Source organism: Trachymyrmex cornetzi, unplaced genomic scaffold, assembly GCF_001594075.2.
Source record: "Trachymyrmex cornetzi isolate Tcor2-1 unplaced genomic scaffold, Tcor1.1 scaffold99, whole genome shotgun sequence".
In the NCBI taxonomy this organism is placed as follows: Eukaryota; Metazoa; Arthropoda; class Insecta; order Hymenoptera; family Formicidae; genus Trachymyrmex; species Trachymyrmex cornetzi.
Genome location: NW_017300343.1, coordinates 2,956,508 through 2,971,550, shown reverse-complemented (window position 1 = coordinate 2,971,550; position 15,043 = coordinate 2,956,508). Strand labels below are relative to the sequence as shown.

Below are 15,043 nucleotides of genomic sequence, written 5' to 3'. Positions count from 1 at the left end.
ATTGCAATTTTAATTTCTCATAAAAGAATAAAGGATTTTTTTACAAATATTAGTAAACCGTATATAGTTAAAAAATATATCATTTCCTTCATTTCTTGTGAATGCAATCGATCGTGAAGATCATGCCCAATAAAATTTATACAATTTTTAATAAAACTCGAGTTTATGAAAATTCAAAACTTTATACTTCTTGTAAATCGAATCAAATAATAAAAAATAATTTGCATCAATCGTGATTGACAAAATATATTTGTTAACATTATAAGAATGCTTATTCATGTCAAAATAAGCTTACTTTATGTTGGGCATATTATATATCTTCAGCATGATTCTGTTGAGGTATCGTCATCGGACGTAAAACGAACGTCGCGTCACACTTGCTGTGAGGTAATCAGATCGGTTTTACTAGAATTTTTAAGAATCGACGGTCCGGGGAGTTTCTGAGCAGATGGAATGACGCTGGGTGGTCGCATCATCGGCTGACCGTTCATCAAAATAATCGTATCTCGCACCGAGTCATACGCTTCTGGGGTTGCTTCAAGATATTAATATTATAAACATTATAATTCAACGTTGAAAATCATTGTCATTTGAGTTAATAAAGAATCGTTACCTAACGAAGCCGTCAAAGTTCTGGAAGGCGTCAAAGAATTTTGCGACGCTGGTCTCCACTTGGATGTTGGCTGCATCAATATCTTTATACGGTTCCATATGCTCTTTCTCTTATCTTTGCCCTTTTCTTTTTTCGTTCTTTGGCAAGATTCCTTATCGTTAAACTCGTCGTCGTCGTCGTCCTCATCGTTATCATCTTTATCATCATTATCGTAAGATGATCGCCAACGTCGTCCCTTTAGTTGATCCTGTATTCATAACTTTTCATATAATATTCGTCAATGTGTTGTGTTATTAGTTAAGAAGGTTAAGAAGAACGTCTCAACTTACCATAAATAATCCGACAATTACAACAACGGGAAGTCTACTAATAAGATAACCTAATGTTTCTGCCCATATCGGATAAATGTAAGTTCCATATTTGATCTCCTTATACACCACCCAGTTAAAAGAAAGGATAAAGAACAATGCCGCGGGTGTGACGAACTTCCACATCCATTTCCAGAATAATCTCCATAAACGGCCTCGAGGTCCGATCATCTGTTGAACATCATCCAAAAAGCGATCCGCACCGTACGACCATGCCACAATAACACATTCGATTACGGCGATCAACAAAACGGACGAATTTGCCGCGTGCTTGTCCATTAATTGCAGCCAATACATGCCAGCCTAAAGAGACAAAGACAGTTTTCGTAATAACAAATTAAAAATTAATTCTACATCAATGAAATGAAGTTGTTGAAGATAACTTAAACTTACATTGGTCGTGAAAATGATACCACCAGCATATCCGAACACCGCAACCCCTAGGACGACCCAAACTTTGTAGCTTCTCAATGACGGAACACTATCAAGTATTGCTGTAGTGACGGTCTCCATGAGAGCAAACTGTGAATCGAGGCCCAAAGTGAGCAGCATGATGAAGAATAGCAGCGACCAGATGGGTGCGACCGGCAGACGAGCTACAATCTACGCATAATTATGCAAAGAATCGTCGGTGATCCTGAAACATGTACTCGAACACCTACCAGTATAAACCGATGAGAAAATGTATTTGTCTAATTATTCTGTTTTACACAAGAATGATGTTGAAAATCTATGGGGAAAAAATGCGAGGTTGATTTGATCGAAGACTAAAATCAATAATCACCTCTGGATAAACTACAAACGCCAACCCAGGACCTTCATCCACCACCGACGCCACTGGTACGTCGAGCTCATGAGCAAGGAAGCCGATTACCGAGAAGATCACCAGGCCGGCAAAAAAGGAAGTCCCGATGTTACTTATTGTCACGATTAAAGAGTCCTTGTAGCAATTGTTGGTGAACTTATTATAAGAACTCAAAGTGATCAGGCCGCCCCAGGCTGGACTCAAAGCGAAGAAAGTCTGAACGGCAGCGTCTCCCCATACTTTTGTGGATGTGAGTCTCCTCCAATCAGGAGTTAGATAGAAAAGTATACCCTCCTTAGCACCAGGAAGTAAAATTCCACGAATAAAAAGGGCAATCTATAAAAAAGCAATTTATTTATTTAAAATACACTAAATTAATCACATACGTTAAAATTGTGAACATACCAGAACAACATATGGAAAAAGAGCGGTGAAGTATACGACTTTGCCTGAGCTTTGCACGCCTTTGCTCAAACAAAGAAACACAATGAACCACGCCAGAAAGAGGCTAATTGCTATAGGCGGTCGAATTGATCCAGTTTCTTCGATTCCACTGCTGATCCCCAAAACATGATTACTAGACGCAAAGAAATATTCTGTCAATAAAAATATTGATAAAATATCAATAAAAAAAAATTAAATTTTTAATTATTAAAACTTATTAAATTATTAAATTATTAAACTAACAAGACCCGTAATAATAGATTGGACAAAACGTAATTAAAAAACATCGATCTATACGACGTATGTTATTACTGAAAATATTCCTCGGATGGCGGTTTTCTGATAGCGCCGGTTACATTTTCGATGATCAGACTTATTGCAGTCATTTGAGTTGAATTGAGGCATTTTCCTTTGAAGTAAGAAGCATTTTGAGAGACACAAGTCTCGGCAACGTCCGGCATAAAGCAATCCTCGGTGCTCCATTCCTTCTCGCATTTGCTCCAGGGTAACTTCCAATCACCTGTGCACAATTTGTTTATTCAAATAATTCTTTGAAAAAAGTAATTTCTATTTTTAATATGTCTTTACTCGCAAACAGTGTTATTTATAAACAGCTGTTCAAATTTATTACTTTTGTATCAATCAATAAATCAGATGATGCACAGAATATCCTATACATATTAACATTATTATTAACCATTGACTGAGGCAAATATGTAATACAGCGTCCAGGCGATGATTAAATTATAATAGAGCATGACAATGGAACTAACGAGAACCATTCCATATCCTAAGCCACGAAACAAAGGACAAAACTGTTCGTAAACCGCCACCGGTCCGAGACTAGCGTACTGTCCTGCAGAATAAAAAACAGTATATATATATATATATATTTATACATATATGTCATGACAGTGAAAATAGTACTACGAATCTCAAAGTGTTCCATTGATTTCTTTAATCACCTAAGGAAAGTTCTATGAACATAAGAGGCAATCCGGCGGTGATGAGCATCACGATGAATGGTATCAGGAAAGCACCACCGCCATTCGAGTAGCAAAGATACGGAAATCTCCAGACATTTCCGAGGCCTACGCTATATCCCAAAAGAGAAAAAAGAAAATCGAATTTTCCTGTCCAGGTTCCGCGTTTCGAGTGTTCGTCTTCGCCACCCTGCAAGGGTGCTTGACTATTCGCTATTGAATATTTATCCTCGTTCTAAAAAAAATCGACAACTATATTTTAATTATACTTAACAATTTTAAACGCTTTTACACGATATACTTGTCCGCGCGATATACTATCTGTAAAAATTAAAAGTATTTATTAAGTTATTAATGTGAATTTTGCTTACATCCCAGTCCACGTAAGGACGTAATCTTGAAGATGTTTCTTCCATTCTTTAAACATATGATTTTTTGATATGGTATCTCCGTGACATTAATTATTTCTTCGTTTTCTCATGGTTGCCAAGTCGTGCTCATAAAATTCAATGTAAATTATTGATTTTCTTTGATGAGCGAACTTTTTACGTATCCATTTCTTGCCCTGTGTACACAAGTTTTTTCATTGAATACTATTTTGTTACTGATTACGTTACTGACTTAGCTTCATTAAATTTATCTACCATTGAACACAAAAGCCTATCTTCATTCATCGTAAAGACTACAAGAAAGCAAACACTTTCTTACGAGCGATACATTCGCACCCTTTTTTATTATCTCTATGTTCAAAATCACTGTACACTACTAAACAATAATTATACATACTCTAATTGTTATTATCGCGTTAACACTACATAAATACATTCAATCACGCAACTAATACATACACATGTAAACGGTAAAACTTTTTTCTTTGATTGAATTAAACGAAAATTGTGTTTTTGTCTTATTCGTCAAAGAAAAATAAACTACAAACAATATTGCACGTGTTTATTGGAATTTTAAATCCAGAGTGAATCTCGCAAAAATTTAATTATGTACTTAGTATTTATATATCAACTTTACAAATACCTTTTTTTTAGAAATCTAATGCAAAAAATTAATTATATGATCGAATTTTAACTGCTTTATGGTTGATTTATGGCTTTTAATTAGCATTTGATAACAAATAATTACACGTTTAATATCGTTTATATTCGATAATTTAGCGTTGAATGTATCGGTATAATAATGTATGCAGATAATAAAAAAAAAACATCAATAAGAAAAGACATACAAAAATAACAGATAAAAAAAAGCTTTGCATATGTCAAGCATGCACGTTAATTGAAAATCCAATTATATAATAAAAAAAAACATGTGTCTCTTTTTTATATTCTTTTTCTCTCTGTTTAATAACCCATTAAAAACTCTTCGACATTAAAGAAAGACTGTTTTATATTTTTTTATCAAATCAATCTGTTGAGTTAAAGTTCAGATTCACCAACTTTAACTTTATACAATTTACATTCCTTTTGTCATTTTTTAATCCCGATTTCGGACAAAGAATCACTTAGACTAACATTAAAATTGAACGATGACTAATATAAAAATGAACAAATCAGTCATACATCCATGAATCCCGATTTGAAATAACACTTATCAATCTTTATCATCCAAAACCGTACGTTCATATCTATATCCGCTTAAGTACCGCTCGAGAACAGGCTGAACAACGCCGGTTATCATATAGTTGATAACTGCCGACAGCATTGACCTACCTGTTAGCCTTAACAGTGTAACTCGCCAAGGTCAGACTTGCACTGTCACTATACTTATTTCAAGGCCGATGAGTGGCAGATCCGAGCCGCAGTTACGAGAGGACAGGAATCCGGAAGAAAGAACATAAGAAGAAAATGAAGAAGGGCACAAGACCGGAAAGAATAGAAAAAAGAAGGCGAGAGGCGAATAGACACAGGCGAATGAATAAAGATAAGTGAAAGACTGATCGAGTGGCGCGAGAGCGATCCGTGCCCGGGCAACTGACTGGCCTGTCTGTCTGATAGTCTGATTATAAAAGAGCTTTAGCTACATGCCCTCTTCGCCTCTCCGGAGAACTCAACCCTGCTCGACACTCTCTCTTCGTTCCCGTTCTCCTATTCTCTCTCTCTCTCTCTCTCTCTCTCTCTCTCTCTCTCTCTCTCTCTCTCTCTCTCTCTCTCTCTCTCGCCCCCACATTAGGAAACCGAGACCTGTCGAGCTCCACTCCGGATCGATCGATATTACTGCTCCTGCGAGCTGCTGTGCTCTAAACCTTTGCACCCTCTCTCACTTTGGCCATCCTCTCAATAACATACGATTGCCTCAGGTTTATCCTCAGGGAGAATGATGTAGGATTAGCATCTATCCTTGTGGGTTGATCGTGGGAGGCATAGAGCTAAAAAGCAAAATTGTCTGATCGGTTTTGACATGATTTTCGATCGCTAAGTACTTCATCGTCTACTGACACTTGCAGACTTTCTTTTAGACATTTCTATTAATACTAATAATGAGAATAGAGTATAAGAGAGAAGATTAAAAACTTTTCTTAGCGGTTAAAAGTTTAGCTTTAATTTCCTTCTAATGCAAAATGAGAAATTTATTAAGTTTTTCGGTGATATATATATAAATATGACAATCATGATTAGAAAACTGTTCATCAATCATTGATTAAAAATTGTAATTGTTAATCGTTCATTTGAATAAATTCTAGGCAACTCCAGAATACCAGGAAAGTGCATAACAATTAAAAAGAACAGCATAATTTAGTGTTCCATTAATCACCTTACGTAACTGATAACAATTTACTTTGATTTCTCACAGAAAGTCGTCGGCGTATTGATTTCCGATGAGTAATTGTCATCAAATAGAACCCGCTGGTTCTCCTGAACAATGAGCAATGAGATCTTTCTTGCGTGCTAATTGTTATTCTCGCAATTCGTTTCTTTTCGTGTATTACTTTTACATCAACGCACGTAGAAAATTTTTTTTCCATTGATTTGATACTTGTTTAAACAAATCCGATCTGACAGTAATTTCCTGTCACGTCTTTTTACGAGAATTTCAAGTGTGATGGAAAATATTAAAGGTCTCCATGGATCAATGAGCTGATGAAACGATCTAATCCTGTTGTAGTAAAACAATACGAGTATTCATGCAAGTCGCATATGCACATTTTATGAACAATATATAATATGTATATTTTTAACGGAAAAAATAAATAAATACAGTATTAATATAAAAAATAAATAATTTTTTTAATACAAAGATTTAGTATAATTTTTTGTAATTATTTGTACAATTGTCTGTAATTATCGTAACAGTGAATGTTAATAATTATAATGACAATCATGATAATTACATATAGACTTTTAAAAAATGATTACAATTAGTTAAAGATAAAATTTTTAATTAAATAATTAATATTTTATTTCTTTTTGTCACAAAACATATTGAAACAAATTACTTTACTTTTCAAGTATAAGATTAATTTTAATCTGAGTTTAATTTATTTTAACTTATTTATTTATTAATTTAATTAATTTATTTAACTTGTTCTAATTCTTGGAAGTATTAAAACATAAATAGTCTCTTACATTTGTGGAATCGGGCCAAATAATATGTAATAATATAATACATATATTTAAAAGAAATGTATAATAATAAAATACGATATATTTAAATTATACATATAATTATTAGAAACACATAATACATCAAATTATCTTATAATTGTAATCATAAATCTTTCATAATGTGTACGTGTGCAAAATTTAAATCGCGCGACAAATCGCGAAATCGATATGTCACAATGATCGCGCGCGATCACGATGGATCGAGAGTCGTCGTGCACCACCGCGATAACTCGTGGCTCCGTTGGTGCTGATCGCAAACGGTAGACGTCAGTAGATACAGAAAGTAAAAGAAGACGGTGGTTGTTCTTTTACTCGAGCGAATTCTCTGATTTTCGCGAGCCGATTAAAGTTCGCGTCGAGTCCCCGTCGCATAAATCGGGACGATTAACTTAGCCGTCCATTTTCCTAACCTCCAAAACACTCGGATTCTCGACATCGATATTTTCCCTTTAAGAATCTCTCTTTTTCTCTCGATCTCGCTCCCTCTTCCTTTCTCCCGCAGTTCCATCCATCTGTCTTCTCTATCCTGCGTGCTTCGTTCTTCGTTATTTTCATTCCTTATGTTTTTCTATTGCCTTTAAACTCTATCTCTCTCTCTCTCTCTTTTTCTCTCTGTCTCTCTCTCCCTCTCTCTCCTCTGCTCCTCTCCTCTTTCCCCCTCGCGCCGTGTCTCTCTGACGTATTGAAAAGTATCCCTTGTCTGCTGTGTGAAGAACGTGACCGTCGTCAACACGCGACGTTTAAAGAACACACACGGTGGACAGACGAGTATTGTGCGACGTTTCGCTCCGCGGAAATCCAACTTTTGTGGTGCCGAGACTGGCGAGCGGCGGGGACCCCGGCGTGTCGCGTAAACGGCGATAATTGCTGCGCGCGACGATCGGATTTGGAGTGCGGTGACGAGCTCGCGGTGGCCACGGCTCAGCTTCCTGTCGCCGAGCAAAACAGGCAAAATTCTGACGATTTACGGTCTATGAGCGCCAAGAGTCAGGGGGACCCTGGAGAAGATCACGTTTCCAGGTGTCACGAGAGTTGGTTGCGTCCTTTAGCGTTCGCCCCGTAAAAGAGGAAAAAGAAAAAAAGAAAAAAAATATCAGAAAGAAGGAAATGCTTGCTCTTTTTCGCGGGGAGTAGCGTGTCGTCGCGTGTTTGACAGCGGATTGTTCCGAGAGTTTATGTGATCGTGAGAGACAGATGCTCGGTACTCCGAACATCTCCGATTCGTACGCGTGTTAAAATCGATACGATCGGCGGATCGAGATGTTCTCGTGAAACATTGTGGAAGTTCTTTGCCGCCTTCTGTCTTTTCTCTCGCCTTCCTTGGCACGATCTCCCTTTCTTTATCTCTCCTTCTCCCGCTCCGCCACTCCGTCTCTCTCATTCTCACTCGTTCGTATAAAAGATTTGTTTACAGCAACGTAGTACTTTACTTTCGTCATGTGAGATCGCGAAATCGTGAGGCTGTCTATTATTAGCGCTTTTGTTTTGGTGCAACGACACTGATCATCTTATGTCTATTTCTAACAATGTAGATTAATCTCTTTAAACTTTAATTTATTTTGTATCTTTTTTTCCAATTCTAAGAATTATGTTCATTTCTGTCAATGTAGATTAATCGTAATTTCGGTTCAACTACTCTTCATCTTTTTCTAGTTATTAGGGAATTATTCTACATTTGTTCTTTAATAGTTTCTTCTTTGCTTGATCAATTTCCAATAATATCTTCTAAAATCCGATGACTAGATATTCTTATATAGACATGAGAAACGACAGACATAAAAACTGAATGTTTTTTTTTTTTTAGGAACATATTGAACAATAAAATTTTATAAATATAAAGTACACTTATAATCGTGCAGTAGAAAGTATTAAAGATTTAATTTACATATATTTTATGTTGTACTATCATTTTTGTAGGGTAGGAGCTGAGAGCCCTTGCAGCGACATGAAGCGCGCAGCTGCAAAGAAGCTCATCGAACGTTACTTTTACCAACTCACGGATGGATGTGGAAATCCTCATTGTGACAATCAGCATTGTGCCTCCAGTGGCAAAGTATGACTTCAAAATCCAATTGTCTACAGCAAACTATAATAGAAATTAAATAATGTTTTGTGTACCTTGTTTGGTTTCGTGCTAGGTAACTAATCTTACTCCAAATCAAGCAGCCGCACAAGCGATACAATTATTCTCACAAGAAGCAAGACTGTGCGATGGTACACAACCCAGTAAAGTTGCTCGAACTACTGTAGAGCCTGGACAAACGTCATTAGCTAAGAGTCTACCTGTAAAAAGTGTTAATTCTACAAGCTCCGATGAAGGTATTTATTTGATTCAGTAAAATTTTAATTTTTAAAGCAAAACGTCTAATTATTATATCAGGCAATATCCAAAACTATCCAATTATACTTTAACACTTTACAAATAACACTTTCATTTTTCATTAGGAAAACAAGAATCGTATCTTACGGAAGCTAAGCTTCTGGATATTATAGAAAAATGTAAAGCAGAAGATTCATATTCTTTATTAATTCGTACTTTGGGAGAAGTGTTTTCTTCTGGAAAAGCATTAAGTCTCAGTTTCCAAAAGACTGAGAAAAGTAATTCTCCTTTGACGGCACTTCTTGAACGAGCACCAGACAGTCTGTTAAGGCCACCTGCGGATTTGAATAAAGAAGCGGTACGATCTTTACAGGGAGAAGATAAAGAAGAAGATAGCAGTGATCCATCACCTACAGTTCCTAATTATGACGATACTAGTGTTGACTTACCATCGGTCCGTAGAGCTTTTGAAGCGCTTTGGTCTCTACCAGGTATGAATAAATGCGATTTTAAATACTATTTTAACATCGATACCTCTTTCTAATTAAATTAAATAAATATTTTTTCCCTACACTTTATTAGGTGAGGTGTTTGAATCAGCTCTGGTCAATGCGCTAGTCACTTTGGCGGATGATATAGAATTAGACCTGAGAGTATTTCGTATGGTACGTTGGGACAGCATGGATAGTTTGTTAAACGTATTTCTCATTGTTTTTGAAATTCCAATGCTCGGAAATAGCGAATATTTGGAATTGGCTCTCCATATGCTGTGTAAAGCGTTGAGCTGTGTACCGGTATTGGCCCAAGCCAAGTTAGCACGCGTATGGGCCAAGCATTGCAAATCACGACTTCCAAGCCTCCTGCAAGCACTTCAAGAACTCATAACTGTCAAGGTACATTTTCTCGACTTTGTCGATAGCATCTATTTCACTTGCTTAGGTCTTAAAACAATAAATATGTTTATTTCCTAATCATAAAAGATTTTTTGATATCGCGTTAAAGGTAATTGGAGGATCCTTCACACGTGATTATTGCGTCCAAGATGCAGACACTATTACCGCACCTACGAAAGTTATGAAAATTCTATATTACGCGAGTATGTTGGCTGGTGAATTAGATCCTCCTGAGTTAATTTTGAGCGACGAAAGTGAACCAGCTAGTAGCGATAAAAGTACTTCACGATCAGCAATATCAGGACAGATCCCTCAGGTATCATCTCTGTTAATTAGCTTAATCTGGTATACATTATTTTGTACGATAAATAAAAGAGCAATATATATTTTAGGATCCACTAGCGACAGAATTAGGAATTACTGCACTGGATGCACGTAAACCTTTCATACCATTTACTGATTTTTACAATGAGCCACTTAGCGATGCCATAGAAATGGACAAAGATTTCGCTTATTACAAAAGCGAAGAGCCACAGAAATTTAGCTTTATGAATTACGCTTTTATTCTTACGCCGGCTACTAAAACTTTGGGCTTGTATTACGATAATCGTATCAGAATGTATAGCGAACGACGTATGAGCTTTTTGCAAACCGTTGTCGGGCAACCAACTAATCCATATCTCAGATTAAAGGTTTGTTGATTCGAAGATGAATAACAAGGTAATTAACTTTGGAAAAAAAGATTAGTATGAATTTTGTTTTTAACTTAAACAGGTACGAAGAGATCATTTAATAGATGACGCATTGGTAGAATTGGAAATGGTGGCAATGGAACATCCATTTGATTTAAAAAAGCAATTAGTCGTCGAATTTGAGGGAGAACAAGGCGTTGACGAAGGAGGTGTATCTAAAGAATTCTTTCAATTAGTTGTTGAAGAGATATTTAATCCTGATTTTGGCATGTTTACCACTCAGGTAAGAATTTGCACGACCAAGTAAATTTATGTAACTCTTATTTTTATCTTATTTTGTTTTAGTGTTTAAGGGGATCCTAAAGATGACTAGTCATATTGTAAATAACACTTATACACAGACGATTTACGTGTCGCTGACACAGCATTGCATCAATATCTCACTCATGCATGCCACACATACACATAAATTTTTGTGTAACAATTACGTTTTAATTAGACGTTTAAGTGCAATTTTAAGAACTCTATTTTTTCATGCAAACTATTAGTCTGAATTACTATTTCGTAAGTACAGATTGCATAGCTTTTATATGAAGCAAATGTTATCACGACGTGACAGCTCTAGAACGCCATATTGGATAAAAAATGATAAAGATCACAATTTCGAAATTTTTTGTCGTTCTCAGCATAAACTCCACCTCACAAACATGTATTAATTCATATACTTTAATTCTGGAAAAGGATTTTTAACTCAGTAAGAGAGGAAAAAAGTAATTGTTATACAAAAATTATATGGTTTAGTCGGTAATACAGACGACTTTAGGATCCCCTTAATACTTCTTTTTGTATGTTCATAAATTAGTTTTATAAGATATAATTGCTATTTTATTTTAGGAAGATACGCAAATGACATGGTTTAATCCAACATCATTTGAGAGTGACGCACAGTTCACATTAATAGGCATCGTTATTGGTTTAGCAATTTATAATAATGTAATTCTGGATGTACGTTTTCCAATGGTAGTCTATAGAAAATTATTAGGCAGGAAAGGCGGTTTTCCGGATTTAGAGGATTGGAGTCCGACATTGTATCGAACAATGAAAGAATTAATAGAGTATACGAGAGATGACATGCCGGAGACATTTATGCAAACTTTCCGAGTGAGTTACAGGTATGTTTTCGATAATTTAGTTATCACGCCAATAAGAATTTTATTGTATTTTCTCATTGCATCTTTTCTATAGAGACGTGTTTGGATCGTTATCGTTCCATGAGCTCAAAGAGAATGGTGATGAGCTGTATGTCACGCAGGAAAACAAAAGGGAATTTGTTGATCTCTATGCGGATTTCTTGCTTAACAAATCCGTGGAGACACAATTCAACGCTTTCAGACGTGGTTTCCAAATGGTTTCAGACGAGAGTCCGCTCGCATTACTCTTCAGACCTGAAGAGATTGAGCAGGTACAATCGTTGATATGGCGTAAAGAATACGTTATATCAAATTTATTTTAATGAAATTATTCAACATACGCGTAGCTCGTTTGTGGAAGCAAAATATTTGATTTTGCTGAGCTGGAAGCAGCTACGGAGTACGAAGGTGGCTATACCGTGGATAGCAAAGCGGTACGTAACTTTTGGCGTGTAGCGCATTCCTTACCACCAGAAAGTCAACGAAGACTTCTTCAATTCACTACGGGTAGCGATCGAGTACCTGTCGGCGGTCTTTCGAGACTGAAGATGGTCATTGCCCGACATGGTCCTGATTCTGACAGGTAATATTATTTTTAGATTACCAATAGCACACACATGCTTCAATGTGTTACTGTTACCGGATTACAGTACAATAGAAAAATTGCAAGATCGCTTATTGAAAGCAATCAATTATTCAAAAGGTTTTGGCATGTTATGAACATGCTTCATCACTTCTCTTTCTTCCACCGTCTTTCGAATGATATTCGAAGTACACAATAAGATTCAATTACTTTTGTCATTTTATTCTTAGCTATTTTATTCGGAAATATTTATCATAATATAATCCAAAACCGTGCCAGTGCGCTTAATCATGGAAACGTTGCTTATGTGCAATACAAATCATCAAAAGGCTCCTAACGTTCTAAAAATTCCAACGAATCAAATATCGAATCCTTTGTACAAAACATATGTTCTTGAAAAAATGCTTTGAAACTTGCACCACTGCAAGAATCGCTTGTACCATACTGTGTACTTTTTCTACTGAAATATAGATAAAAAAGACCGATTTTGTTGGCCATTCCGAAATGATTGAGGGAAGAAGTGCAAGGGACATTTCAAAACACACAATGAGTGTAAAAACCGAACGGAACTGCATTATAGAAATAAATATATAACTTTAGTAAAACATAGTCGACATAAATAGGATGCGTTTCAGGAACTCAATGGTTGCAATTATTATGTGATTTTACTTTGAGATACTATTTTATTTATGAATGGTTTCATTATTAATAAAGAATGAATATAATAATGAATGATGATAATGATGTAAACTTTTTCTAACGAAAAAATTTCTTAGCATGAGTTATAATATTTCTAATTCAGTTTATAAATTAGAATATAGACGAAATTTTAATAAAAAAGAATGGAATTTTTTGATGGAATTGGAATTTTTTAATCAAAACGAATTGGAAAATATTTAATTGAATTAACACATTTGTAAAATAATGTGATTTATATAATTATATGTAACATTCGATTTGATTAACATTTAATTAGTTATTAACTAATTATTCATTTTATTAACTAGTTAAATATGATAAATAACTGATAAGAGTAAAATGGATATTGATATAAGAAAAAATTCCTTTCTTTTTTATTGATTTTAATTTATTATATCAAATAAGATATTTAATATAAGCGGAAGGTTTTTTTGTTGTACAAAGTTATCATTTTTAGACATACCTTTAGTTTCCTAAACGCATCTAATGCTGCAAAGCCGAAAACAACCCTTATACAAAACACACTGAGCTAATGTCACTCTGAGCAGACCTTTTTTGTAAAGTAAGGCGTGGGATAGTGGCGCTTTTGTATGTACTTTTCTTTCAATTTCTAACATTTTTCTCGTATCTTGCGTCACGATGGTGATCAAATAGTATCGAATAGAAATTCAATTTGTATAAACGTTTATAATAGGCAGCTCTTTAACGGCTGCCAGACATGTCAGTCGTTTTATTGTTATTCATGTGACAATAAAGCTCTCAGAAAAAATGTTGTATTCATTATTAGCTTTGCAGAAAATTGGGCATTATTGTTCAATTATTTCCTCTATCATTCTTTTCTTTCAGCAACTGCAACATTTAATTTTTAACTCTCGATTATATACAGGAACAGTTCACACATTTGGATCAAAAACAAAAGTTTTAAACAGTTAATAAAACCTAAACGATTGGTACTGCAAGATTCTAAATTATAGCTGAAAAAATTTTGAACCTTCCTCTATCAATCGCCATAAGGCGAAGGTTTTCACTTGCATTCTGTATTTCAGAAATTTATTCAAATTCCGAAAATTAAAAATTAAAAAACAAATACGTATCACCTAACTTCCTTCAACTACAAATACTTATGGTAAAAGTATATTACTTTCACCATGCAAATACCCGAATAATCGCAGAATCCAGAGCTTGGAAGATGCATTTTTGATGGAAAAGAAAATGGGCCTTTATGTCTGTTCGTAAAGACACTCAAATAATACATTTCGACATTCAGCGTAAATCGATATGATGTACAAACTTACATGCTCTTCTTACATCGTTGGAGTATACCATTCAATCATTGGCGAATCCAGAAATTTGTCGAGATATTGGCACACGGTAAGCGAAAGTTTTTTTTTAATATCAAATATAAAAAAATAGAATAATAAATTATTTAAATTATCACATGAGATAGGTATTATTTAATAAAATATTTTTTAATTTAAGAAACTTCTATATGAAAAAGCATTAATTCTATTACATTATTCTTTTCTTGGTGTGTTAATATAATTTTAAATAAAACGTTTTTTGCTTAAAATGCTTTTTCATATAGAAGTTTCTTAAATTAAAAAATATTTTTAGAATATCAAAATTTTATCTCATATCTCTGTAGAAAAAACGGTAGGATGCAAGGATCTTGGCGTGGAATGCGAAATCAAGTGCAAATATTATTTAGCATCTCTAGGAGGCTAACATTATGACATTTCAGATAAGTTTCTTTCCCCTCAAAGTTTCATGAATTACTAAATAAAAAACAATTGCTTTGTGGATTTTTATTATATTTTTCAGAGGTGTTAAAGTCCAAAA

At 34.8% G+C, this 15,043-nt stretch overlaps 2 protein-coding genes across 3 annotated transcripts; one reads left to right on the top strand and one right to left on the bottom strand.

Moving 5' to 3' along the window:
- Nucleotides 1-308: 308 nt before the first annotated feature.
- On the bottom strand, nucleotides 309-3,763 carry LOC108770100 (sodium- and chloride-dependent glycine transporter 1). Of its 2 annotated transcripts, none has more exons than XM_018521406.1 (10): nucleotides 3,585-3,763; nucleotides 3,196-3,448; nucleotides 2,928-3,086; nucleotides 2,543-2,750; nucleotides 2,192-2,363; nucleotides 1,766-2,122; nucleotides 1,375-1,584; nucleotides 943-1,284; nucleotides 614-860; nucleotides 309-535 (listed from the first exon to the last, which is right to left on the bottom strand). In XM_018521406.1, exons 1-10 carry the CDS (start codon nucleotides 3,627-3,629, stop codon nucleotides 372-374), a joined length of 2,157 nt encoding a protein of 718 aa, XP_018376908.1. In that variant the 5' UTR covers nucleotides 3,630-3,763; the 3' UTR covers nucleotides 309-371. The 2 variants fall into 2 exon arrangements, with proteins under 2 accessions (XP_018376908.1, XP_018376909.1); XM_018521407.1 differs by having other exon boundaries at nucleotides 309-526.
- Nucleotides 3,764-7,120: 3,357 nt separating this feature from the next.
- Nucleotides 7,121-13,059, top strand: Ube3a (ubiquitin protein ligase E3A). The gene is made up of 11 exons (XM_018521719.1): nucleotides 7,121-7,847; nucleotides 8,745-8,880; nucleotides 8,966-9,146; nucleotides 9,273-9,638; nucleotides 9,730-10,040; nucleotides 10,150-10,356; nucleotides 10,433-10,732; nucleotides 10,815-11,015; nucleotides 11,627-11,904; nucleotides 11,978-12,194; nucleotides 12,270-13,059. Exons 1-11 carry the CDS (start codon nucleotides 7,801-7,803, stop codon nucleotides 12,507-12,509), a joined length of 2,484 nt encoding a protein of 827 aa, XP_018377221.1. The 5' UTR covers nucleotides 7,121-7,800; the 3' UTR covers nucleotides 12,510-13,059.
- The last annotated feature ends 1,984 nt before the right edge of the window (nucleotides 13,060-15,043 follow it).

What these genes read in the sequence shown, in the direction of transcription:
- LOC108770100 (XM_018521406.1), bottom strand. Translation starts at nt 3,629, where the DNA reads ATGGAAGAAACATCTTCAAGATTACGTCCTTACGTGGACTGGGAT. An exon ending in CCATCCGAGGAATATTTTCA is followed by an intron (nt 2,364 to 2,542) that starts GTAATAACATAC and finishes CTTTGCGTCTAG; the next exon opens with TAATCATGTTTTGGGGATCA. An exon ending in AACTTTGACGGCTTCGTTAG is followed by an intron (nt 536 to 613) that starts GTAACGATTCTT and finishes AATATCTTGAAG; the next exon opens with CAACCCCAGAAGCGTATGAC.
- Ube3a (XM_018521719.1), top strand. Translation starts at nt 7,801, where the DNA reads ATGAGCGCCAAGAGTCAGGGGGACCCTGGAGAAGATCACGTTTCCAG. An exon ending in TATCAGGACAGATCCCTCAG is followed by an intron (nt 10,357 to 10,432) that starts GTATCATCTCTG and finishes TATATATTTTAG; the next exon opens with GATCCACTAGCGACAGAATT. An exon ending in ATCCATATCTCAGATTAAAG is followed by an intron (nt 10,733 to 10,814) that starts GTTTGTTGATTC and finishes TAACTTAAACAG; the next exon opens with GTACGAAGAGATCATTTAAT.